This window comes from Gekko japonicus, unplaced genomic scaffold (genome assembly GCF_001447785.1).
Source record: "Gekko japonicus isolate JY-2015 unplaced genomic scaffold, Gekko_japonicus_V1.1 scaffold98, whole genome shotgun sequence".
NCBI classification, from domain to species: Eukaryota; Metazoa; Chordata; class Lepidosauria; order Squamata; family Gekkonidae; genus Gekko; species Gekko japonicus.
Window position 1 is genome coordinate 1,865,747 of NW_015164668.1, and position 26,234 is coordinate 1,891,980.

At 43.8% G+C, this 26,234-nt stretch overlaps 1 protein-coding gene across 1 annotated transcript in view; it reads right to left on the reverse strand.

The window, feature by feature from the left end:
- CAMTA1 (calmodulin binding transcription activator 1) overlaps positions 1 to 25,916 on the reverse strand; it is an 890,421-nt gene extending 864,505 nt beyond the window's left edge. The window contains exons 1-2 of the mRNA XM_015409145.1: positions 25,628 to 25,916; positions 7,295 to 7,413 (exon numbers count right to left, since the gene is read on the reverse strand). Of these exons, the coding sequence (XP_015264631.1) occupies positions 7,295 to 7,413; positions 25,628 to 25,652 (144 nt within the window). The 5' untranslated portion in view covers positions 25,653 to 25,916. The remainder of the gene's footprint in view (positions 1 to 7,294; positions 7,414 to 25,627) is intronic.
- Positions 25,917 to 26,234: the final 318 nt, after the last annotated feature.

Genomic DNA, 26,234 nt, shown 5'->3' on the forward strand with positions numbered 1-26,234 from the left:
AATAGCAAATCTCTCAGCAGAAGCTGTATATATGTTGATGCCCCATTTCTCACTGCTTCAAACATTACTTTACTAAATTTAAGGATTTTTTTCCAATTAAAAAAATCATCTTCCTTCCCCCCTCTTGCATCTTTCTCAACCATCCTGTGCCAACAGCTGTTCTGTCCATTTTAGAGAGGCAGAAATACACTCTATGGTCAACCAAGTGCTCTTTGTGAGAGACAGCAGTAAATATGAAATTATAGCTCAAAGCTTCAAGCCATTTGCTTTAATCTCTCAATAAAGGCCCATCTTCAACTTCAAGAACGCCATCTGCAAAGCCAGTTTACTTCTTGCCTGATCACACAACTGTTTATGCTGCATAATTCCAAAGCAGAACATACAGTTGCGATTAACACCATCCCAGGAAAAAAGCAAGTTACAGTATAGATTGCAATTGCCATTCATTCTACTAGCTGCACACAGAAAGTGCAGTCTCTCAAGCACAGCTGCTACATAACCTCCGCACTTTTGAACTTGCATCTGTAGTGGGTTTCTACATATACTGCCCCTCCAACACGCTAGATGCAGGCTATGCCACAATAATGTCTGAATGAATAACTGCAAGCTATCCTTCTGAGAGAGACTCACCCGGAGTAATCTAGGTCTAAAATCGGTCATCACCAGCCTCACCAATGCATTTGGGCACCACCCCCACATTATTGTTCCCACTGTGTATTTCCAAATGCCTTCCTATGACCTTTTAAAAGGTGAATTAAAGATTCTGCTTTTTATGAGAAACAATATTGTATATAAATTGGCAAAAGTGTTTTTCTTCTCCTTTTATATTACTTGTTATGCGTGTGTAGATGGCACTAAGGTCAGCCCCTCCATCTAACCTATAATATCTCAGCAATATTAGTCATCAATTTCATTCCACTGCTGTCCCATTAAACTGAAACAGCAATGCAGCTCTTCAGTGTCTCTAAAAACTCTAAGCCCAAGGAAGCTATAATTTATAAATAGCTAGTTTAGCAAATCTTTATGAATGACCTATCTGTCTGTTCACAGCCTTTGAAAACCACTGAAAAGACTAGAGATGGCCAAAACCACAGCAGAAAGGACAGAGGACACTGTCCCACAGGTCAATGTTCCCAAAGTGACCATTCCTCCCATCCCCTAAGAAATGCAGAAGTTCCTAATTCTATTCGTAACACTTTGCAAAGGCCATCCCATTAATATGGGAAAGACCTACTAAACTACAGGGAACCATTTCAGTCATACATAACCTTGACAAACACCCAAGGAAAACATTAACATTATTTTATAAAGTTTATCTTCTATAAGAAAAGAAGATAATTGCTTTAAAAAGTTGACAAAATTATCAACCCCCCCCCCCAAAAAAAAACACAGGAACCATAAAAAGTTCTGTCATAGAATTGTGTGCAAATCAGAAGGAAAAAATGGGCTGAATATTAAATATTAACTGATACACATTACTTTTTAAAACAGTTTTCCCATCTTTGCATATATGCTTGTTACCATGGATGCTCAATACCATAGGTAAGAGCTTACCATTCCCTCCCCTCCCCCCATCTGCTGAATTGCATTTTGTATTTGCAGTGGAACCTTCTAAAAAGTTGCAAACATCTGATAGCAACATAATTATGATAAAGATACTATTTAACATAGTTCCTCCCCTTCACACAGAGCTTCTTATGGTCATAGTGTAAAAACATCAGTTCTTGTGAGAGCTACTAAAATCTTTGTTTTACACTTAACTGTAACTAGGACCCTTTCTTGCAGCAACTCAGAAGAAAAGTCACAGTAGCTACCAAGTTACTTTTAATCAGAAGTCTTGGCCTGGGCATTTGCAGTTAAACATGCAAAGGACACAATCCATGCAAAGTTAAACTCATAAGACCCACTGATTTCATAGGAAGAGTTGTCTTCTGTTTCTCTACACTGCTTTTCAATCAAAGTTTACAAAGCTATAGATAAGAAAACAATGAATAAAAACAGTACACACAAAATAATACATCAAATTTACTGTTTAAATAAAATGGGAGTAAAGAACATGCACACAGTTTAGTAATCAGTAAAGGTTTTAAATCTCTGCTGAAACAGAAATCCAGACAAAATGGCAGTAATGTTACTGGGAATGCCAAGGTGCTGAAAAGCATTGTTAATTCACCCTATCTGATCAAGTAACGGGCCTAAGAGTGATTTTGGGTGCCAGGCACTGAGGTGAAGGTACAAGCTGTTGCTAAACAACATATTTTCCCATACAGATCTAGTCCATAAGCACACAATGCTCCTGAACTGGTGTGACCTTGCTATTCTGATGCAGGCTTCCATAATTTCCTGTTTTGGCTACTGCAATAAACTATACATGAGACAGATTCAGGTGGGTAGCCATGTTGGTCTGAAGCAGCAGAACAAAGTTTGAGTCCAGTGGCATCTTTAAGACCAACAGTTTTATTCAAGGTATAAGCTTTCGTGCGCATGCACAGTTCTTCAAATCTGAAGAAGTGTGCATGTACACGAAAGCTTATCTCCCTTATAAATAACAGCCAAATGGTGGTGGAACTTCTCTAGAACATTCCACATGCTCCAAAATCAGTTCGCTCTCTGATCTGTCATTCAGAGGGTCTCCCTATCCACTGGCTGCTTTGCCTGAGCCCTGAGTCCTGCCTCCAACATTCCTCTCCCCTCCATAGCCAGTCAGAACACAGAGGTTACTTGCATATGCAGCCTCATTGGCCTCTGCCTCGGAACACAGAGGTCGTTTGCATATGCGACTTGATTGGCTTTTGCCTCTAACATTCTAAACAGTTTTGCTCTTCTGAGGTAAAATGTGTCCAATCTCCAGGTGAGGGCTGGAGATCACTCAGAATTACAACTGCTTTCCAGATGGCAGAGATCGGTTCCCCTGGAGAAAATGGTGGGCTCTGTATCCTTATATGCTGCTGAGGTGGCCCCCGTATGACAGCCAATGTGATGTAGCAGTCAGGGCTTCAGAGCACGGGAGAGGCTGCAGGTGTGTGGGGGGTGGAAAGCTGAAGAGTGAGGGGGAAATAAAGATAGGTTGATGATTGGCTGGGAAGGAGATAGAGTTGCCAACTCCAGGTGGGAAATTCCTGGAAATATGAGGGATGGAGCCTGGAGAAGGTGAGGTTTCAGGAGGCGTGGGACCTCAGATAGGTACAAAGCCATAGACTCCACCCTCCAAACCAACTATCCCCTTCTGGGGAACCATCGTTGCCAATCTCCAGGTGAGGGCTGGAGATCACTCAAAATTACAACTGTTCTTTAGGTAGCAGAGGTCAGTTCCTCTGGATAAAATGGTGGACTCGGTGTCATTATACCCTGCTGAGGTCACCAAGGCAAATTGACACTGAATGTCCAAGGCCAGGGCACCCACCCAGAGCCTCTTTCTAGAGGCCGTTGTATTTATTTCCACAACAAGCCTTTTTCCTAGTACCTTGAATAAAACTCTGTTGGTCTTAATGGTACCACTGGATTCAAACATTGTTATACATGAGACAGCCCTTGAAGGTTACTTAAAACTACAGCTGTTGCAGAATGCAGCCACCCATCTGCTATCTAGTGTCAGGCAACATGCTTGTCATACAGCCTGTACTATGCCCATGATATTGGCTGGCTATCAATTTAAGGAGCTGTTTCCTACCTTCATTGCCCTTCATCGGCATATCTGAAACTGACAATCCCTCCCCATACAGAGTTTTATTCAAGGTATAAGCTTTCATGTGCATGCACACTTCAGATACATGCACACGAAAGCTTATACCGTGAATAAAAGTCTGTTTGTCTTAAAGGCACCACTGGACTCAAACTTTGTTCTGCTACTTCAGACCAACACAGCTACTCTCCTGAATCCCGGCCCATGTGTGTCCATGCTGTGAGACTGGGACACAAGCCCTTTTGCCAGTCCTGGAATCTGGTAAATATGAATGGAGGCAAGAACTAGGGTTTTTGGTGGCTCTGCATCCCTCTTTATATCTCACCGGGGATGTAAGACATTTTTCCTTTGTGGGGCATTTGGCAAAGAGAGTAGCCGCTTTGTAATTTGATGGCTTGTGCTCTTTAAGTAACCCCTGTGTTACAGTTCATATCGCAACTGTATTGTTAATTGGATTGGAGTCATTTATTGTGAAACCACTTTGAACACAGGAAAGGCAGTACTGTAAGTGTTTTAAAGTAAATAAAAAGCTTGTGCCATTCTCAAGATGGAGAGGAGTGATTGAGCAAGCAAGTCTCCTGGCAGAAAGCATTCTGTAACGGTAGGGGCAGCTGTAATGGCCAGCCATACATACACAAGCAGTGATACCTTCAGAGAACGGTCTAACCAGCTTGAATTCACATGGGAAAAGACCCCCACCCCATACACTCAAGACCACAGGATTAGGGCATTCGAAACTAGTACACTCAAATGAACCTGGAAACATACTGGTGGCTGACAAAATTCTAGTAGAACAGTTACAATATGATTCTGTTGACTTGTGCCAGTCAAAAATGAGCAGCAGCATCCTGAACTCATTGAAGTTTATGGACAAGTCTTGAAGTACTGCTCCACAAACAGGACACTGCCATTACAGGTCACCAGAGCATGGACGGCATTCCAAGATCCAGTAGTCTCCAGAAACAAAACGAGTTTACCAGATCCTCCCATCCCTGCAGAGATGGAAGATCACTGAAGAGATGAAAGAATGCTGTGACATCCCAGTCTCACCTGGTGATGATCTGTCCATAAGAAGAAAGGAGAAGAAGGGGAGACTGGATTGATACCCAGCCCTTCACTCGAAGTCTTGGAGTGGCTTACAGTCTCCTTTCCTTTCCTCCCCCCACAACAGGTACCCAGTGAGGTAGGTGGGGCTGAGAGACCTCTTTCGAGGACTGCCCTTGAGACAACAGCTCTGAGAGAACTGTGACTGACCCAAGGTCACACCAGCACCTGCATGTGGAGGAGTGGGGAATCAAACCCGGTTCTCCCAGATTAGAGTCTGCACTCTCCAGCTCGGAAGGAAGGTTCCCATACCCCATCATCACTACCTGACTGTGTGCCATACTGGATGTCTGTAACAGGATACACACTCATACAGCTGCATGGTTATCATGGCAGCCATGAAGCCCTGAGCTATACCAGACAGCCCCCTTCCTGAATGCTGGTCCTCCAGAACTAACAGCTAGGGAATCTCCAGCACTCCTTCCAACACTACCCTTGTGGACTCAATAAGGGAGAGTGGTTCAGCCCCAAGAGACGTTAACAGAATCCTTGCTATCGCCATATCACAGTGAAGTGTCAATCACCTGCGCCAATCAAATCAGCAAAACCAGGCTACAGACAGACAAGGTAAAGGGCTCTATATATGTAGGGCATTCACCAGATATACAGAAACAGAAGTCTCTGTAAATCAGCCCACCCCACAATGTCCTCGACCGAATACGCTCCAGGATTATGCAACGTAAAGAGCAGCTGACTGTCAGTTAGGGGAGGCGGATTATTAGCCTGCTCAAGTCCCTAAGAGTTTACAGACTCCAGGAGGAGATTTCCAAATCCCCCCTGGGATTTTCCTTATAGACTCTCAGCTAGTTCCTTCTAACTGTAAAGGGGCTGGAGGCGATGCCAGTCATTAGAGGGGGACATGCACACTGGAGATTAAAATCTCTGCATGGAGGGGGAATCCCCCAGAAAGCAAGAAAATGTGACTTTTCCCTCCAGCATCCCTCTAAACAATAACACCCTAGCAACAAAAATGCAGCGCACAGGCAATTAAGCTACAGCTAGGGGAAAGAGACTTGGTCTCTCTAGTCTTCCCACGGTGTTCTTCCTAGTGCTGGGATTCCCTCACACCACTAAGCTAGCAAAGGAAGGAGTAAAACAGCATTAAGTGTCATCAGGGAAATTGCCCCAGAACACTGCAGAGATGACAGCTTCTTGTTGGTCGTCAGTTACGGGGAAAGTGAACTGCTTGTTCCTCCCCTGAACAAGCTATGAGACAACTGTCCTATACCACCACAGAAGTCAGTAGAGGGGCTCTTGGAAGGTTCCCAAAGGAACAGCAAGCTGTTTTCCCTCCCTCCACTCCTCAACAAAAACTGTTCTATAGGAGAGCCCACCCCCTCCCTTTACACTGCAGAGCTTAAGGAAAACAACTGAGAAGTCCTAATACCGAGTTCTGCAATGTTTATAGAAACATGAAAAATATACCAAACCAGGGCCAATGGCCTAACCTAAAGCCTGGGTTTCTGTATGTTGGTGACTTCCCCTGGCATGCAGAAAAGATTAACACAAGAAACCCAAAGACAGCCTGAGGAAGACCGATCATGCTCACTTGCCCTAGAGGCACCACAGACCATTGAGGGCAGCTGAACATCAGCTGTACTGAGGAAACAGGGCTGCTCAAACTTCCAGCAGTTTATAGTGTTCTGGAGGGCAAGATCTGGGGCTGGAAGAAATTTGCCAATAATTCATCTTGTCCCGCACACATAGCGATCCTTCACAAACCTGCTCCCATGCCTGTTTCTCATGCCTACTATCAGAAACTCAATAAGGATAGTTTGGCGGATTGACCCCACTGGACTCAACGAAACCTAGAAGTGCTTAGTGTTCGGCTGGATTATGCCTGCACTGCATCCAACAAAACACGTGTCCACAAATCTTGTCTCACAACTTCTCTTAGAACAGAAAAATATTTGATATAAAAGGTTCTACAAAAATGCTACCTTCATCGCAGATTGAACCACCTACTTCCCCCTCCCCCAAAGCCCCAATCTTGAAAATCCTTGCATACATTGCCTAATGTTTCACATGGGACTGGGATTCTTTTTTCACATGCTTAAAAGATGCTACATTAAATCAATTTTCAAAGCAGGAAAGATTATCATGCAGCCAGGGCCAAGAGTTGTTCTGCTGCTGAGAAGTTTTATTGTCCTCCTCTTCTGTCTTTATCAAATTAACACTCAAGACAGTGGCATACCAAAGCTACATCTTCATTAATTCCTGACAAGTGTAAGAGCGTTTAAATCAGATACACACAGATTTTAACTATACCTTGGAGAGAAGCAAAATGCAAGATATGCAAACAAATGCCAACACCTGCCACATGGAGAATCCATGTTCTGTCTGCATTTAAAAATAAAACACTGAACAATTCAAAGTAGCCATGCTAAATTGTCCCTTGTGACTTACTTACAAACATTGCAACTGAGACAGGTTTTTGCTAAATTTTTACTCCCGTTTTCTGAGATTTAAAAACAAACAATTGAAAACAAAGAAACTGGATCTAGCTACCTCATTAGTGTTCCAACGGTGCCTCTCTTTTGGTAAACTGGAACATTTTGGTAGACATTCAAGCAGCTTTTTCGGTAAAAAGATTTTTACATGACTTCCATTGCTGTTCCCATGATCATCTAAAAGGGGTGAAAAAAAGTGAAATGCTGTCATCAAACACAAGATTATTTGGTCTGTACAATGTCCTGGAATGAAAAATTCAAAGATGGAGCCCAGCTGTACAAAACTTTTAATTGGTAGTAACTGTGTAAGGATAGTATCCCTTTTCTGTATTGTTATATAATTTTTTAAAAACAAGACATTTAAATTATTTGACATATGCCTTCTCTTTGATACAAGAAAGCCGGCTTGTACATGAAGGACAAGAACATGCAGCCTGATAATGTCACATTAATGCTTTTTACCTCTCACAACTATAAGGAAGCCAAGGCCAACAGCTAACACAGAATTAACGCTTTTGCCTCAATTGTGTTCTCACCCCTTGAACTCACCAAGGTCAGCAACTGCGTGCAAGAAATGAAGGGCTGGCATCTTTCTCAGTCTGTAACTCAACCACCATCAAATAAAGCTTCAGTTAAAGCCTAGTCTTAGTAGACTAAGCTATATGAGACCACCTAATATACGCGTGTAGCCTCTTCGCTTTTACTAATTTTCCCAGCCTCTTTCACAGAGATATTCCGAATCCTATCAAGAATCTTAGAGGTCTTTTCAACTAGCTTCTCTTGGGTTAGGAAACCTTTATTCTTTCTACATTAAAGCAGTGCAACTTCAGTTCTAGTTCAAGACAATGCAGGACACAAATCAAAACACAAGGGCAGTTCTAATCTTGTGCAAAATAATTTCTCCCATTCACTACTTCCAGAAAATTCATGTATCATATAGCTCAGATAACATCCATCAGCTCCAATAGGCTGCACTGATATATGGCCCTTCCTAGAGGCAAAACAGGCAGCCAAGGCCCAGAAAATCCTATATGTACCTGGTATTTGAGATATTGAATGGCTCAGTGCCACTGCACTGATTGCCAAGAATGCTGCAAATGGTTGGCATAAACTCAGCAGCTTTGCCAGAAGGTATACAACCAATGAGCACCCCACCTTGGTTCCATGACCATGGGCCCCACGGGTGCACAGGGTTTACTGTGGTCTTAACACTTTCCAAATCTTGGACTCACCTGTACTACCCAGGCAACAGTGTGGAACCCTCTGAGCTAAGCAAGAAAACAGGAAGTCATGTGACATCAGCATCATGTGACAGGAAGATGAGAGACCAGAATCATGACATCACAATTTGGGAGGGGAACTCCATCCTGCCAAGCACCTACAGAACATTGGCAGAGCAAGTGTGTGTGGCCAGACCAGTGAATGAGTATGGCAGCAAGGGAGTGGCTTTTCTGAACCTACTTGTGCTAAAAACAATCCTCTCCACTACCAAATGACCTTGCCTGAGCATCCTGCTGCTCCTATCAGCACAAATGCCAAGGGCAGCAGGTGCATGCACATTAGCAGCAGGTCACTCCAAAAGGCAGCAAAAATGGCATCTGTACGAAGGCTTGTGACTTAGCAGGATACTGTCTTCAACCCACATGAAGGTCCTGATCCATAGGCTGAAGACCACTCTGCTACAGTATGGCCATCTACAATGATAGGCAGAGATGCAAGCCCAACTGGTGATGGCACAGGAATATTTTAAGCCTGCAGCAAGTATGTTTTTTACCTCAGTGACTAAAGAACACTTACTATTCAAGGTGTTTCATAATTTAAGTCTCAAGCAATATAAACAGGAGTTTAATATGGACAACCTGACAATGTATTCTTCTAACATTAACCTGACTAATCAACAGGATTTTCTGGGTTTTTTTGCAAATTTGAGAATACAAGCTAGAACACTGCATCTGTAGCAACCAGATCACAAGCTGATGTTTCTAACATTAAGAGGGTTTTTAATTTAAAAAACCACATTAATATTGAAGAGACTTAAAGTAAACCTCAACCACATGCACACACAACTCCAAAAAACCATCACCAATACAACTGATGGAAAATTAAAACTTCTTGTGTGTTCCACTGAGAAAGATGGTTACTGGACATGAGTTTCAATATATCAACTAAAAGATCTTTTCCTATTTAGAAAGCCAACCTGGGATATACAGCCAACAGTATCACATTGAATTTACAGAAATTATATGATTAATGAGAATCAAGCCTTCCGGGGTAATTTAAAAGTATTTGATTTTTTTTTTTTCAAAAGAGCAGGCAAAGCTGGGGAAGGAAGCAAGAAGGGAAAATTAGAGGGATTCTAGTTTTTATGCCAGATACTGACATTGCACACAGATGTCACATTCACCAGGATAGAGCAAACACTATTCACATAGCTTCTAAGCCTATTAACGCCACACAGCGATCTAATGATGGAAGGGACCAGGGAAAGGCCTCTCATTTGGCTCTCGACAGTGATATCCGTGTTTTTAGCTTCCTAGATCTTCTGCGTATTCTTCACCTTGGTGTGGTGGTAAGAGACACAGATACCAAATAGTCACATTCATTTTCAAATAGCTACCCTCAGACACCTTTCAGACTGGCAAGCAGAATGCATTTTAAGTCATATGACTTTATACTCCAAAATAAACAGTTTATGTGCACAGTGAGCAAGATACAAGCGCTGACTGACATTGGGGGAGAGAACAGCAAGACTCATAACAAGCAACACAATTCAAACTGAACCAGGAGCCCTAAGACAAACTATCAAGGTACTGTACAAATTAACTCTTTCAGAGGTGGTAATTAAAACCATTGAACTGTTTTCCAACTGAAAGCAATGGGACTAGAGCAGTGGTGGCGAACCTATGGCACGGGTGCCAGAGGTGGCACTCAGAGCCCTCTCTGTGAGCACGTGTGCCATCACCCCAGCCAGGCCCAGACCATCATTAAAGTGTCGAATTCTCTGCCAAATAATTTTAAGTAAATGAAAGCATTTGGGATTGCTTTCCTTACTTTGTTTGGATCATCTTAAGTTAATGTATGAGTTGTTTTTTTTCTAAAGTAAAACCTCAGTATTCAGGTTAAATTGCCGTGTTGGCACTTTGCGATAAATAAGTGGGTTTTGGGTTGCAGTTTGGGCACTCGGTCTCTAAAAGGTTCGCCATCACTGGACTAGAGTGCTGAACTTTGGCAGGACAGCACCCTAAAATCTGCGGATAATTCATCTAATAGGTTTTGTTCCATGCAGTCTAAAGTTCAAACGGAAACCAAACAAGAAGACCAACTAATAAAAGTCCATAAAGAGTTCTGAATTAATTACATACTATAAAGGCTTGGTAATTTTATGGCCTCATTCACATTCCTTGCACTTCATCCTCCCAAAGGAGGCAACATGGATCATAAAATTTAAAAAGCACACAACAGCAAATCACACACCCATACCCCCTCCCCACCCACGTCTTTTTTTTTTTAAGTGGTTCTTAAATCTTCTGGTGATTCAAAAGGGTGAATGGGAAACTCCGGGTTTCTGGCTGTCAAAGTTCCTGGTGCAATGCATTTGAAGTTCTGGATTTTACATCCCACCACAGAGTCCCAGAAGCCAGACACTGAGGGCAGAAAACAACACTGAGACTGTGTGGTGTGGAGAGATTGGACAGGGAGAAGTTCTTCACCCTCCTTCATAATACTAGAACCCAGGGTCATCCACTGCAGCTGAAGAGTGGGATATTCAGGACAGACAAAAGGAAATACTTTTTCACACAGCGCGTAGTTAAATTGCAGCATTCGCTGCTGCAAGATGTGGTGATGGCCACCAACATGGAAGACTTTAAAAAGTGGAGTGGACAAATTTATGGAGGTTGGGGTTATCAATGGCTACTAGTCATGGCAGTTACTAATCATGATGGCTATCCAGTCCTTCCAGTACCAGTACCTCTTTATACTAGCTGCTGGGGCATGGGGGTGGGAAGATGCTGTTGTGGCTGGTTGGCCACTGTGTGAACAGAATGCTGGAACTAGACGGGCATTTTATCTGATCCAGCATGACTCTTCTTAGGGACATTTCAAGCACTACAACAAGAGTTTTCAGTGTGTGTGCTAGGGTGCAGACGTCTTGTCCGTGCAAGCAAAGCTCCATGCAGCTGCCATATGATACAGTAGTGACTGCCACGTAATCCAGCCAATTGCTCACATTATTGGACCCCTGTGGAGTCCTAACCATGGGGAAACTTGTTTTTGCCAGCAGTTCCTTCAGCACCACATGTGCCTCCAACAACTGCATACCTCTTCCATTGCAAATCCATTGCAAACCCACCATAGGATTGTTTCTCTCGTTCTCCTGTGTGGGCCAACTGCACTCTTCAGGTTACCACCTTCTAGTAGGTTCCCCTGCTTAAGGTGACATACGTTAAACAAAGTAACATGTTTGGCCAGTAAGGCAAAGTATTACAATCAGACATTGTAATATTTACAGTGACATGCTTGGCATCTACTAGAGCACCTCCTTCTCTATAATGGCCCCTTACCTTGCAGACCAGAGCCAGTTTGGTATAGTGGTTAGGAGCGCAGACTCTAATCTGGGTGAACTGGGTTGAGTCCCCATTCCTCCACATGCAGCTGCTGGTGTGACCTTGGGTCAGTCACAAATTCTCTCAGAGCTATTCTCTCAAGAGCAGTCCTTGAAAGAGCTCTCTCAGCCCCACCTACTTCACAGGGTGTCTGTTTTGGGCAGAGGAATGGAAAGGAGGTTGTACTCCACTCTGAGACTCCAAGTGAAGGGTAGGGTATAAATCCAATCTCTTCTTCTTCTGTGAACTGGAAAGGGGAGCCCTGTGTTTAGACATTCTGGAAAGGTGCTATAAGGACATTTTATTCATGAAGGCTTTTACTTGGGTTTAAGCTGCAGGCACTTTCTTGAGGAGGCGGATTAATCAGGTTTCTTTGTATTCTGTATGTTTTTGAGGTTGGAAGAATTCTGAGTCACCTTGAGACACAAGGGGAAAGTGGGATATAAATATTTTAATAACTAGGTAAAGGTAAAGGTTCCCTTGCTCGAAAGCCAGTCGAATCCGACTCTAGGGTTGCTGTGCTCATCTCCGTTTCAAAGCCGAAGAGCCAGCGCTGTCCGAAGACATTTCCGTGGTCATGTGGCCGGCATGACTAAACACCAAGGCACACGGAACGCTGTTACCTTCCCATTCCCTTGCAGTCACAAAATACTATTTATCTACTTGCAATTTCTTGCTTTCTAACTGCTAGGTTGGCAGGAGCTTGAACCAGAGATGGGCGTTCACTCCGTCATGTGGCACCCGGGTCTCGAACTGCTGAACTACTGACCTTCCACAGCCTGCAGTTCAGCGTCTTAACCACTTGAGCCACCGCACCTCCCTATTTTTTTTAAAATAACTACAAATAAATAAATTAGGAATTTCTACAGAGTGGGGCAAAACGTACCCCTTTTTACACCCCATCACACTGTACCCATACTGCATTTTTGTGACCTACTTAGCAATACCTAGCAGACAATTACAGTCAGCCACAGCCCAGTTAATACTGCTCAAAAATTCAGGCTCGCAAGACCTGGATTAGCCTCCCCGTTTATTCATAACATTTTCAGTCTCATTTGTAAAATAAGATGCCTTGGCTTAATCTTTGATAAATTTCATAGGTGCTGGTAGAATGTTGATTGCTGTCCTTGGTCATGGAGAATACCAAATACTCCTGGCTCAATGTTAACTATGTGAAAGGTTGCTGTCTTACCCCATCCCCCTCTTTGCATATTTCCTTTCAAAAAGGGCACACATGTACATGTGCAAGCACAGTCACAAATGGAGCTTGCTTCTGGTGTTACAGGTATTACCCTCGCTCAGAACGTCTGATTTCCACAGTAAGCAGTTGGGTCATTTTGCTTTTCAGCTGACTCAAAATGGGCACTGCAGTGAAGGTCAGGGAAAACTCGGGTCACACCCTGATGTGATCTCCATCCTCCTGGTAACAGAGATCCCAGCAAGCAAAGTAGACTCTCCTGACTTCTTGAACAGTTCCTCCTCTAGCCCACCGTCATTCCTGTATTCACGCAGGAGCGACTGGTCAAGTTCTACTTTCCTAAAATTTTCTCTCCATTGATTTGAGTTCCCAAGGACCCACTGATTGTTCTCCAGGCATGTCTCGGTACTTCCCATCCGTAAAATGGGCAAATATTTTATAGAATGCAGATGTAGCATGTGTGACTTAACTTGAACGGATAAGCCCAGCTGCAGACAGCACATCAACTCCCTTGCAGTCACTTTTAGCTCTTAACTTTGTGCTTGCTTTGTACTACGGATTATGTTACACTGATCTACAATAGCCCAAAATATGTAGACAGTATTGATTGGTGGAAGAGGACATACAGCTATTGTGGGTACACTAATGAGCAGCGCTGGCAGGATGCTATATAGAGCAAGGACAGCAGCACTCATGAGAGAGAAACCTTCCCACCAACCCCTGCCTCCTGCATACCCTGGAAACTGTTGGCCCTCAGAAGGCGCATGGCTAGGGCTGCAACAGGATGGATCCAATCCAGTATTTCCTATAGTTGTGGGCCTCCCCAAATTGCCCTTTTGTGACTGGCTCCACTTATATGTATCTGAGCAAGTGAGCTCTGACCCATGGAAGCTCGTGCTGCAATAACCATTGCTCATCTTTGAAGTGCTTCTGCATTTCTGTTTTATCCCACTCGTGCATACCTTCCTCACCTGTGAGCCCCCATTAGCTGTCACTGGGGGATCCTGGCCCCTGAATAACAAGCAGATCCTTGCAAGGCTGCAGTCTCTCCAGCATTGCTTTGGAAGAATCAAGAGCTTCTAACCCTATCCTCTCAAGTACTTGCAATCCCATTTATGACCCTTTAACCTCATGGCAGGTGTTCCCCACCTTTTTGAGCCTGTGGACACCTTTGACAGGACAGTGGGCATAACTACAGAATGCATCACAGTGGACACAAGGAGTGATTTTTAAAAATATACCGGGGAAAAGGAGCGAGAGAGAATAAAACCAATTCTATAGCGACAGCTGCCACTGAAACAACATTATTTTAATCTGCACTGCCAATCAGACCTGTCATGGCCAATCAGACACTCTGATGGGCACTAGCCTCATCTGGCTTCACTCCCTTTCTAAAAACACTTGGTGGGATCAGTAAAGAAGAAGAAGACGAAGAAGAAGAAGAGATTGGATTTATACCCCGCCCTTCACTTGGAGTCTCAGAGCGGCTTACAAACTCCTTTCCCTTCCCCTCCCCACAACAGACACCCTATGAGGTGGGTGGGGCTGAGACAACTCTGACACACACTGCTCTTTTTCAAGGACAGCTGTGCCAGAGCTTGTGACTGACCCAAGGTTACATCAGCAGGTACAAGTGGAGGAGTGGGGAATGAAACCCGCTTCTCCCAGATTGATGGTATTGAAGGTATTGATGGGTACCATGGTGCCCAGGGGTACCACACTGGGGACCCCTTGTATGGTAAAGAAATCAAAGAATGCATGTCTCAATTCACTGATAAAGACAGATACCAATAAACTCAACATAAAAAACTTTCCTGTCTGATGAGCATTTTAGCATGCTGCCTTTCAACACAGTATCTATGCCAAAGACAGTATATTCAAGACTACCTCAGACGCTATCACGGAGGTGGTCAATCTGCAACTGGACCATACCACTTCAGACTGCAGGTGTGTGCTCAGACATGTCTCTGAGACGACAGGATTAGAACTTAAAAGATTCCAACCCTCCTAAAACAGTAGTGGAAGGACTTCAGCATTCGGGATGCTCTTAAAACATCTAGCTTCAGACCGCAGGTGAAGAAATTCATGTCTAAGAATTTGTATGAACGAGTATTCAATCTACGTGAGCCCCCGCTTTGCAGTCTGAAATGGTGCAGCACAAATAAAACCTTACCTTCTTATGATAGGCCTATATCATCAGCAACATCAGCCTGAGCAAGAGTGGGTATGATTAAGTCAGTCCAAAATGAATTATTCCGGCTACATTTGTTTAACAAACCTTTGTGTACTGCTTGGCTGCCCTTTTCAGAACATTTCTCAGTGCTAACAAAACCAGCTGTGTCAGCTCAAGCCTTTTGCTGCCCCTATTATCCCACACACTCAGATAAGGTCACAAACAGGTAGAAAATTTATGTTTTAGAGCTAAATAATTTGCCACAGGAGACAGGCGTTGGACACAAAGCTACCAGAGCCTCACCAGGAAAACTTTTCTCCAAATTCAGCAGCCAACCTATGAATGAGAACAGTGAAAAGTATTTAACAAAGTTACTGCTCATGAGCAGAATTGCTAGATTATTCCTCTAGGCGATGTTAGCTCAGAGGAAAGTATTGTTGAGAAAGGATATAAAGATGTCATTGGAAACATATTGCGGCATGATTATCCAATTTAAGACATTTCTCTTGAAGCTTTGAAAAAGAAGGTTGGACTGAACATCCTGTCATTTATCCAGCCTAGCACACGACACAAGCAAACTATCAGATTAATTCAATCAAGTTCTTGCCGACAGCAGAACTCCCCTGATGCAATTACTCTTGTGCAGCTAACTACTACCTATTCAAAGTACACTGCTTTTATGTTCACAACACCTTTATTTTCCAGCTGAGACCTGGGAAGGGAGGTTGGTCAATCACAGAGCTATATGGGTAGTACCATTGGGGCCATATTGAAAACACTGTTGAATATTTCGAGTGGTCATCCTGTAGGTTTCCATAAAGTTCAGAGACAGCCGGATTCACCAAACGCATGAGATGAACTGTGGTTAGTAACCATACACGAATTATTGTGGAAGATCAAATACTTCTAAGACTAATCTTTAACACAAAAAAAAGCTTTAACAGAGAGGGGGAAATTATCTGGAAAGCAGTAGTAGAACTAAAAATAGCCATCTGGGTGACGGGCTGCAAATTCAACAAGCTCTTGGAAATGAACAAAGCAACCATACATACACCAGTGGAGTATGAGACAGCCAGCTAGCCTTTTTCCTATAAAGCCCTGGAGCCACCGCATTTGCTTCTAGGCACTCATTTTTCACAGTCTTGCACAAAGGCAAGACAAATTCATTTTGGAGACAGGGGTCCTCACTTTAACAATAATTATGGAAGAGCTACAGAGTAAAAGATAGGGATCAACGAACCTTTTAAAAGTATAGAAACAAAACATTAGAAGACCAGCTACTTTCACTCAAATATCCCAACGTTCTGTAATAATTAGAAAAATGTTCTTTTTTCCCCCTAATGCAATGGACGATAATTTTTAAAGGACACAGTAATAGGGTACTAGCAACACTATGGAAAAAGTCTGCTAAGACACTAAGCTTTAGAAAGCAGCAATGGTCATGGTAGGCTTTTGTCCTGTTTAAGAACAAATCACACCTTATAACGGAAGAAGGCTTTGAAGACTGTTGAAAATGAAGCCAGGAAGATAAAATATCCCATAGAGGGATAGCTCTCATTTACCCCCAAAGCAATAATCAAGTTCAAGACAATTCTCTTAAGCAGAAGATCTCTCAAATCCTGGAAAGAGAGTAACCATCCCCATTCATTCACCACCTGGATGCAACAACTCCAGAAAGCAAAACCTTTTAAGACAGGTTGGATGAGTATTAGAAGTTCTAACAAGATTATGAGAACCAGGCTAATAACTAGGTTAGCTCCCCTTCACTGACAGCTTTCAAGAAGAGTCTGGACGAATATTTGTCAGAGATGCTTTAGGCTGGTCCTGCATTGGGCAGGGGGTTGGACTAGATGGTCTGTATGGCCCCTTCCAACTCTATGATTCTAAAAGGTCACGGGGGGAAGCTTATGCAGGCAGTGGACTACTAAACTGATGTAGTCTCCAATCTGCAACATTGCCTATGTTAAAGTCACAGTGGTGGTGGCACAGCCACGGATGCCCATGCACTGACACAGCTGTTTAAAAAAGGATGCATGGGAATGGACCAGTGGGTCATGAAGCCTTGCAAGCTGCCCACTGGGATTGAGACTGCATCAGTAATTGAGACAGGGACCACAAGGCTTTCACAGTCAGGCCAGGAATTAGAACAGATGAGATACTAAAGACGCAGACTGCACAACCATTGGATGACTGGGCTGACAAACTTGGGTTTATTCCTCCTAGTTTTCCTAAGCATCAAAATGCCAAATGAAATTTCAATGAAACAAAAAGATGACATTAGTATACCAGTCCAAAACCCCCAACTGCATTTATTCAGAGCCTCTAATTCCCTAACAGGTCAAACTACACTCAGCAGCTTTTAAATGAAATCAGCTGAATAAAGTGTTATTTAACATTTGTTACAGGGCTGAAAAGCAGGGACGGTGATTTCAGTTTTCAAATCAAGCTCAATCTGATCTCCCAAAGGCATGGTTCTATTACTTTAATCCTAAAAACACTTGAAAGGTAGCAGCTATTCTTACTCTGGCCATGCCTGAGAAGCTCAAGGACAGCTGTGGATTCCAGCAAATCCTCAAGGTAATCAGGTAAGCTAGGACAGACTAACAACGAATTCCACAGCTGAGATCCTTCTGTTGATGGTTTGCTGCCCTCAGCCTATGGCCAGTCAATAAAACTGGAACTTTTAGGAGCACCTAGTTACTGTTTTACCAGCACTAAAAGAATGAAGTCAAACCAAAAGAGCTCCTTCAAAGCCTAAATTCTGAACAAGTCCAAGGCGTATAATAAAGTAAGCATAGAAGATAATTTCAGTAAGAGTTTTCTGTTATGCAACAGACACTTTCAACAAACTGGAGGGGCAGACTGATGGTTAAGATGCTTAACTGCAGACTGGGAGGTCGGTAGTTCAGCAGTTCGAGACCCGAATGCTGCATGACGGAGTGAGCTCCCATCTCTGGCCCCAGCTCCTGCCAACCTAGCAGTTCGAAAGCGAGAAATTTCAAGTAGATAAATAGGTACCACCTCGGTGGGAAGGTAACAGAGTTCCGTGCGCCTTGGCGTCTAGTCATGCCGGCCACATGACCACGGAAATGTCTTTAGACAGCACTGGCTCTTTGGCTTGGAAACTGAGATGAGCACAGCATCCCTAGAGTCGGATTCAACTGGCTTTCAAGCAAGGGAAACCTTTACACCTTTACTACTGCAAAGCTATAGTCAATCCAATTTTTTTCCTTTCTTTAACTGTCCAAAGATCTTCACTGACCAATGTACGAACACAATTTATTTTCAAGATGTAGCACAACAATAAATTAATTTATAACCGTACAATGCTCATCCAGAGAATCCACCCAGTGTCGCCATCTGCACTCACCTGTTGTCTAATCTTCTCATTGTCTCCATATTGATTTTTATACCCTGGCATAAATATTCACTTAAATACTAAACACTTCAAAATCCAAGTACGCCGTCTGAATACAGATATTTGGCCGGCAACCTGGGAAAAGCAGTTCTGGAAGATTCTTAATCTACCACGGTGGAGCACTGTTCTGGTAATGCTGTTGCTCCAACTAGTTCAATATAGCTCAAGTGACCTTTAAAAAAAAAATCCACTATCCTGCCTGACAAACTTCCATCTCAGAGCACAGAATGCATTGCTTTGACCAAAAGGAAACAGGACATTTGAAAGCCATTCTTGAAAACCATTCTAAAACAATAGTAGGGAATTGAGGGGGGGGGATAAAAGATGGTGGATCCAAATGTAGTTCACAAAGGACATTTGGACTGCAAGAACATTCTTACAAACTTTCAAAAACCACCATGCTTTCCTTCCCTCAGGAGGTGGTGGATGCTTCTTCACTTGACTTTTTCAAGCAGAGGCTGGACGACCATCTTTCGGGTATGTTGTAGGGCTATCTTTTGGCTATGCTCCTGCAGAGTGCAGGAGGTTGCACTAGATGACCTGCAAGGTCCCTTCCAACTCTAACATTCTATGATTCTATAATCAGCCCTGTTATAGATGGCAAAATAGGGGGTTAATTCATGACGAAGAAATGGAAAAACAAAAATTATGCTTTAAATATTACCCATCCTAGTTTACCCAAGGTCCCCATATTCCCACTTCAGAGCAAGGGAGGAATTAAAAACACAGTTTTCAAAAAGCCAAGATTGATACAGCAAGGTATGTCAACCCTTTTCTAGATGGATGTTCTGGCACAGCAGCTTCTACAGCTCAAATGGTCAGAGAACCAGTTCACGATATGTGCCATACCAATAGGAGTCATTTCCCAGAAGGATCAGAAGAACCACAATGCAGTCCTAAGCAGAGTTACTCATGGCCCATTTCAATAGACTGGAATAACTATACATAGGACAGCACTGTCAGTCTCTTTAAAATATCCCCTCCAAGACTAACAGAGACCTACTTGGATAGCTTCCAGTATATTTACATTTTGGAATAGAAAGAAAAATGGGGGGGAACAGCTGACTGTCAATTATATGCTATTTGTGGCTTAGTGTAATGCACATCGAGAGCATTCCAAGAGGCCATCTCCACAGACAAAGAACATACAGAGCCAGAGAGTGACCTGCCCTGCAACACTTACAGAATGTCCTCCTAAGACACTGTACAGGTCTACCAACTATGTCTTACCAGTGCAATCTATAGAAAGAACAGCAGTCTTAGGATGGTCAGCCCACCTGATTTCACACACAGTTAAATCCAGAGATTAATATTAAACATTAAGTTTTATAAGTTAACCGGAACAGCATCTCTGATTATTAACACCACTAGTGAGATACTTGCCTTCGTACAATCATTAAAAGGAGAGAAACGGCTCCCTTTATATTTCTGACAGAGGTTAAGTAGCATGTGATTAAGCAATGAATATTTTGTCATTTCTCTGCTGGAAAAATATGGGAGGGGGAGAAAAGGGAGCAGAAGAGAATAAGTCAGCTCACTAAAACTACAACAAATATTTGCCAAGTTGGAAAAAAAATGACTGTCAGGTTGTCAAGGATAATCCGGGCTTCTGTAAAGGACAGTGTAACCTATTTTGAAATTATGTAATACAAGCTTGACTTCACCTAGACACAGAACATCAATGCACACTAGCAAGGATATGATGCTCTATCCAAAAGCCACAAGGTCTGGAAGACAGTGTGCTCGCCTGGCAGGATATTCATTAGCAGAAAACCCACTACCACCCCATACCTATTTCCTGCATGAACTGCTATTGGGGAAAAAGAAATATAAGGACCGTTACAGATGACCAAAACGTGAGTAGACACCATCAAATGATAAACAAGACTGCACAATGCCAACATTCTAAAAACACAGGATGAACGTCAAGGTTTACAGCAGGCCTTCTGCAATACCAAATCATGGAAATAAGCAACCTTCTAGGTTAATCAGCATACAACGGCTGTTTAAGTCCCAAAATAAAACAGGAGTCCAGTGGCACTTGAAACACTAACATTTATTTCAGAATAAGCAGCCGGAGCTAACTTCAGATGCGAGAAGTCCCAAAAGAGCTACACTTCCTGATTATAGGAAGAAAGCTTATTACATCATTCAAGCAACGTCATCATTTAATAGCTACGGATCCATGTGAAATCCACTCACCTTAACATTCAAGCTGTCAAAATGAATTTTTATGTGGGAAAACACTGTTGCATATTCACCAAAAAAGCCCAAAAAGGCAAAGTCAGCATGGGGTTCTCCATTTCCTCCCCCATTTCATCTGTGTTATCCTGATTCGTATCACCGTTACTATGATGATGTACGAGCCCTTACCCTACTTCAGATCAAAGAATCAGAATATGTAGAAATAATGGATTCAGGAGCTCAGGACACTGATTGCGTGAAGGAAGAAAAAAGCATCAGGGCTTTTCAGTCTCATATGGACAGCTGCAAATGAGGGCTTTTAATGCGCTAGGAGCTATGCACACAGGACTGAATGCCATTCCTTTTGCCTACCATGTTTAAAAAAGTTAGCTTTGCATATTGCTTATTCCCTTCTGTTGCTGAATATAGCAAACACACCAACAATACCACATTCTATATTGTTGTGGCACAAGTGCCAAACTAAAACGGTACTTTGTGCCTTTATATTCAGACATAGGTTAGTGCAAAGACTTGCACGAGACGACAGGCAGCCTGCCTCAGTTTCATCATGCAGGACTGGGAATGTCCCAGGACGCACAAAATGTCTGGTCACGTGTGCGCCTAGCAATGTGATGTAGTGCACGGCTTGCATCTAATTTGATAGCAAACACTAAAAAAAAAAATGATGCTGACATCTAGAAATGTAAAATACATTTCCAGCTCTGCTGGTGTTACACAAATACGAGATGTAGCATAATGCTTCTGACTATGTTATGTAAATGAAGGGAAAAATACTAAAGCAGAAAATAAAATCACTACATATGGGGGGGGGTGTTTATACTGTTTGGGGTTTCATTTTCAATCTCAACAGTAAACATTCCCTACTTGTCATAATGAACCTATTATTACATCCATATGGCTAAAGTTTGGGCACAGCTTTTCTCCCCACCCCCTCATTTCATCTTACTGCTTCTGAAGAATTATGTGAAAAGAATATTTCACATCTTTAACATGTGCCCTGGAAGAATGTGTGGATCCCGGCACTGAATGGTTGGGCAGAAAGCTTGACCATCCAAAGCACCAAAAGGCCACACGACCAAAATAAAGCAGAATATTTAATTCTTTAAAATATTTACTTTCGCATTTTTTAAAGATTTCATTAAGTTAAAATGCAAATATACTACCTTGATCTGTATATTTAATGTGTTTTTAAAGGGATCAGCCAACTCTTCTACAACAAATTTCTTAGACAGTACATCACTACCCCCTTGTGGATATGCAACAAAAACCTTATCTTTGATCTTTTGATTTTCTAAACTGAACTCGTTTCCTTCAACTTCCACCAAGAATGCCCAGGCTTTTAACTCGCTTGCTCACAGGTCATATTTAGTAGCTATCAGGAATTGTTCTGAACTCTGAAGCAACACTATTTACTATGTTACATCAAGCAAAATTCTCAATCCCTTTTTGTGAATTCACCCCAAAAGTGATTTGATTATACTAGATTATACTTTTTTTAAAAAAAGAACACATAAAAGCATATTATTTGACATATTATTTAATCTTAGAAAGGACATCTGCATTCATATCAACCATAATTTCAAGGGGTGCATTTGCTATACTCTCCTTACAAACAAGTATTTACAGCATCCTATCTTATAAACCCACTAGTGGCTTGTTCGGTTCAGATGTGACCAACCTTAAAAGTTAATCACAAAAATACACACAAAGTCTGGTCCCCAAAGCTACCTCCCATACATACTATTTCACACTTGCATTTTTAGGTGCAGTCTAATTTTTAAAAACTGACCTTTGCCACTGCAAGGCCAAGTCACACTACTCACGCAATCCAAACTAGAAAGGAAGTGCATGCACACTTTGAAGCTACTGAACGTTTCGATTCTATTTTGTGGGACTGAAGTAATTAACACCCATGTCACTATGAGGATGCAAACATACATTACAACCTACAGTAGGAGAGAAGAAAAAGGCACAAGAGGGTGATCTGGTAAGCAACCCCACTGGATTGAATACGAAGTCTAAATATACATGGACTTGTCCCAAACGCTAACACAGAACTCTTGATTCACACACGCAGTATGCATAATCAAATCAATTTGACAGTGGTGAGAAAGATGAAAACTGACCTGTAAGGGTAGTAAACATTCAGAATGTAACAAGAGGTTGGGGGAGATCCACGTCTTCTACTACCAAGAGAAGAGCAATGCTTTTTGAAAGAACTTGCAGCATTTACTATGCAGAACCAGGCACACTGGTCTCCCAACTCTACATGCTCTCCTGCCTTCTACATGGACTGTTTGACAAAAGGGTGGTACTAACACCCTACATTATGCATATACACCACCTAGATGAGAAACAAATCAAATTCCAAATCCAAAGTAGATGGCAGCTGTTCTCACTTGAAGGAGTCTTACCCAAAATTAAGAATGCCAATCCTCCCGCCCCTATCAATGGCTTGCATTGCCAAGCTACGTTTGCCATGACCAACTAATTTCTTATGGAAGGTGTACCACATTAGGCTCTGCCTGCCTCAGGACACAAGACAGATGGAGAACACCCACAAAGGAGCAGCTACATTCTAATGCACCACCTACTGGGGCATATATGGGAAAACCAAAAAAAGGTGCCAGGAGGTGAGAGAGGTGAAAGAGAGCTGATCAATCGTGTTAAATGTATGTCCTCTGTCAGATGGTTTTATGTCACAAGAGACAAGCCTAAAGCTGAACTATGAGTCTTTGCCCTTTAGGGCTTAAAGACTATCCAAATGCAAAACATGGAGTGAAGATAAGAGAAGGCAGTATAAAGGAGGCATATAGGCCAAATATAAACATGTGCCTAGGGCCTAAGAAAATGTCATTAAACATATTCCTCTGTCCATGTAGTAAAAGATGCTTCTTGGCAGGTACCTGCATAGAAAACTGTGTTTTATCCTTGATATGTGGATGACCATACAAACCCACATAAAGGGCCACAGATACATAACAAATCAGTTCTTCTATATGCTCTTCTCTGCACCTATCGTACATTGACAGGCACCACCAATCAGTGAAACCATCTTTTCTTTGAACAATATGAAGGGACAAAAGATAGCAATCGCCCTTGCCATCATGAGATACTGTGATCCATCATCTAAAAGATTTGCCCTATCCTCTAAGAAAGAGAAAAGCAAACGAGCTATTCTCACATTGCCTGTCCATCACCATATTATTACAGGAGTTGCACAGGATACTACCAGGGGGGATTTCTCTTGCACATATGCATGCTCTCTTTTTGGCTTTCAGCCCCCATGCACTTGTTTTTTGCAAGAAACAGTCCCCACCTCTATGGCCAAAGGATAAGCAATCATACACCCACCGCTTTCCACAGATTCAAGAAGTGAAATGTTCAAGGGCTTCACTCTGACCATGTTGGGTGTCAAGGAGAAAGAGGATTTACACTCTTACGCTCTGCCTTCGTCAGGGAAAACCGAAAGCCCGTTCCCTATCAAAAAGGTTGGATGCGCAGATTCCCCTTGCACATGCCCCAAACCCCGTTGCTTCCCGCCTCTCATTTTGGTGCAGCCACCAGAAATACGTCCCTTCTTCCCAACTTCGAGAATAGTGGGAACTTGTGCACCTACAATAGAACTGCACAGCAATGCAATGTGTGGTGTGACTCCAATGCACCCCCATGTCTTAGCCTGCCTTCACAATAGGATATCACCATGTTTGTGCCAGCCATCACAGGTAGACTTCTCTCTTGATGAATTAAAGACCTAATTTCTCCAGTACATGCTAGTACAAGGGGGACAAACCACCTTTTCCGTGATCCCTGGGACTAGAGTTAATCCAAGCAAAAGAGCTCTAAACCTATGATGTTTTTTAAACAATTGGACACGGAATAACCGTGCCCTTTCTAGCACCAGGGAAACACAAGCCCACCCTCTCCCCCAAGTAGATAAACATCAATACTTCACTTTCTCAAAGCACAGGTGCAACTTTCCCAGACCTTCCCAAAACCAGGCAAGAACAGGTGTCCCACCATCCCCTTGCCTTGTCAAGCCTGCCCTACTAGCAACTACCCGCTCACAGAGAAAAATAGATGCTTACATCTCTGGCGAGCATGAGCGCATACGAGTGCATGAGCATGTGATAGCTGCCAGGCACCCATCCTCTCGGAACACAGGACCTTACCTCAACACGTCATCACAGCCTGACAGAGCCCAGCCAGCCTAATTTCAGAACATGCCCCACTGTGCTGCGCTCTACAAACTGGGCAACATTCATGTGAGGACTCTCCCCCATGCCCAGGTGTTCCACCCCCCCTCCCTCCTCCCCTCTTTTTTGTTTTCCCTTTCCAAAGGAGAGGTGCATTCAGACACACACGCAGACTTTTAACAGTGCAGACAGGTCCACACGGTCAGCTTCCCCAGGAGGGAGCTGCCCCTTGGCACCACGACACACGCTCCTCCCTGGCATGCTAAGAGGACATGCAAAGCAGGAGGGAGGGGCCAGGGGAGGGACTTCCCAGCCCGCCCAAGTGGCCCCCCGCACTAGCCCCGCCCTCCAGGGGCAGTTGCGCTCACGGCCCCCGCCGGGACAGACAATACCGCCGGCAGTTGCAGGGAACTTTGGGCGAACGGGACCCGGCCCGCCGTGCCACTCTCCGCCCCCCGGGCAAGCCAGCACCCAAGTAAAAAGGGGGAGATCTGAAGGGTCGCGCGCATGCGTGCTCTCGCGTGCTGCCCTCAGTCAGTCTCTCCTCTCTTGCTCTCCCGCCGCCGCCGCCGCCACTACCCGCTCTCGGTCGCTCACCTTCCGGCTTGTTTTCGGCGGCCATTTCCCCTCCGCGCGCCACATCCTCCTCCACCGCCTCCTCCTCGCGACCGGGACTAGGCAGGCGCGCGCGCCGCTGCCGTTGCCGCCGCCACCGCCTCCTCTCCGCCCGCCTCTTCCTCCTCCTCCTGCCGCTGCTTCCGTTTCCGCCGCTGCCGCCGCTGCTTCTGCTGACACTCCCCTGCCGTCGCGGCCCCTCCTGCTGCGGCCGCCGCTTCCTTCTCTACCACTACCACAACCACCACCACCGGGCCGGCCGCCGCGCGCGCGCCGCCTCTTCACACACGCCCCGGGCTTCCCATTGGCCTCCCGAATGCACTGACGCCCCACTCATCCAATCGCCGTTTGCCGGAGGTGGGCCGGAAGAGAGGCTGGGCCTGACTGATAGCGCCCACGGCCTACGGGCGGCTGGCTCAGCGGGTGGGCGGGATAAGAGAGGAGAGGCGTATCGGAGGCGCTCCAACGGCCATGATTGCAGGGAGGGGGGTGTGAGGGACGGAGGCGGCGAGTGCTGACAGAGGAGGGGGTGGCCAATGGTATTACAAGGTGGGGAGAAGGTGTATTCCTATGACAGTTTTGACAGCCA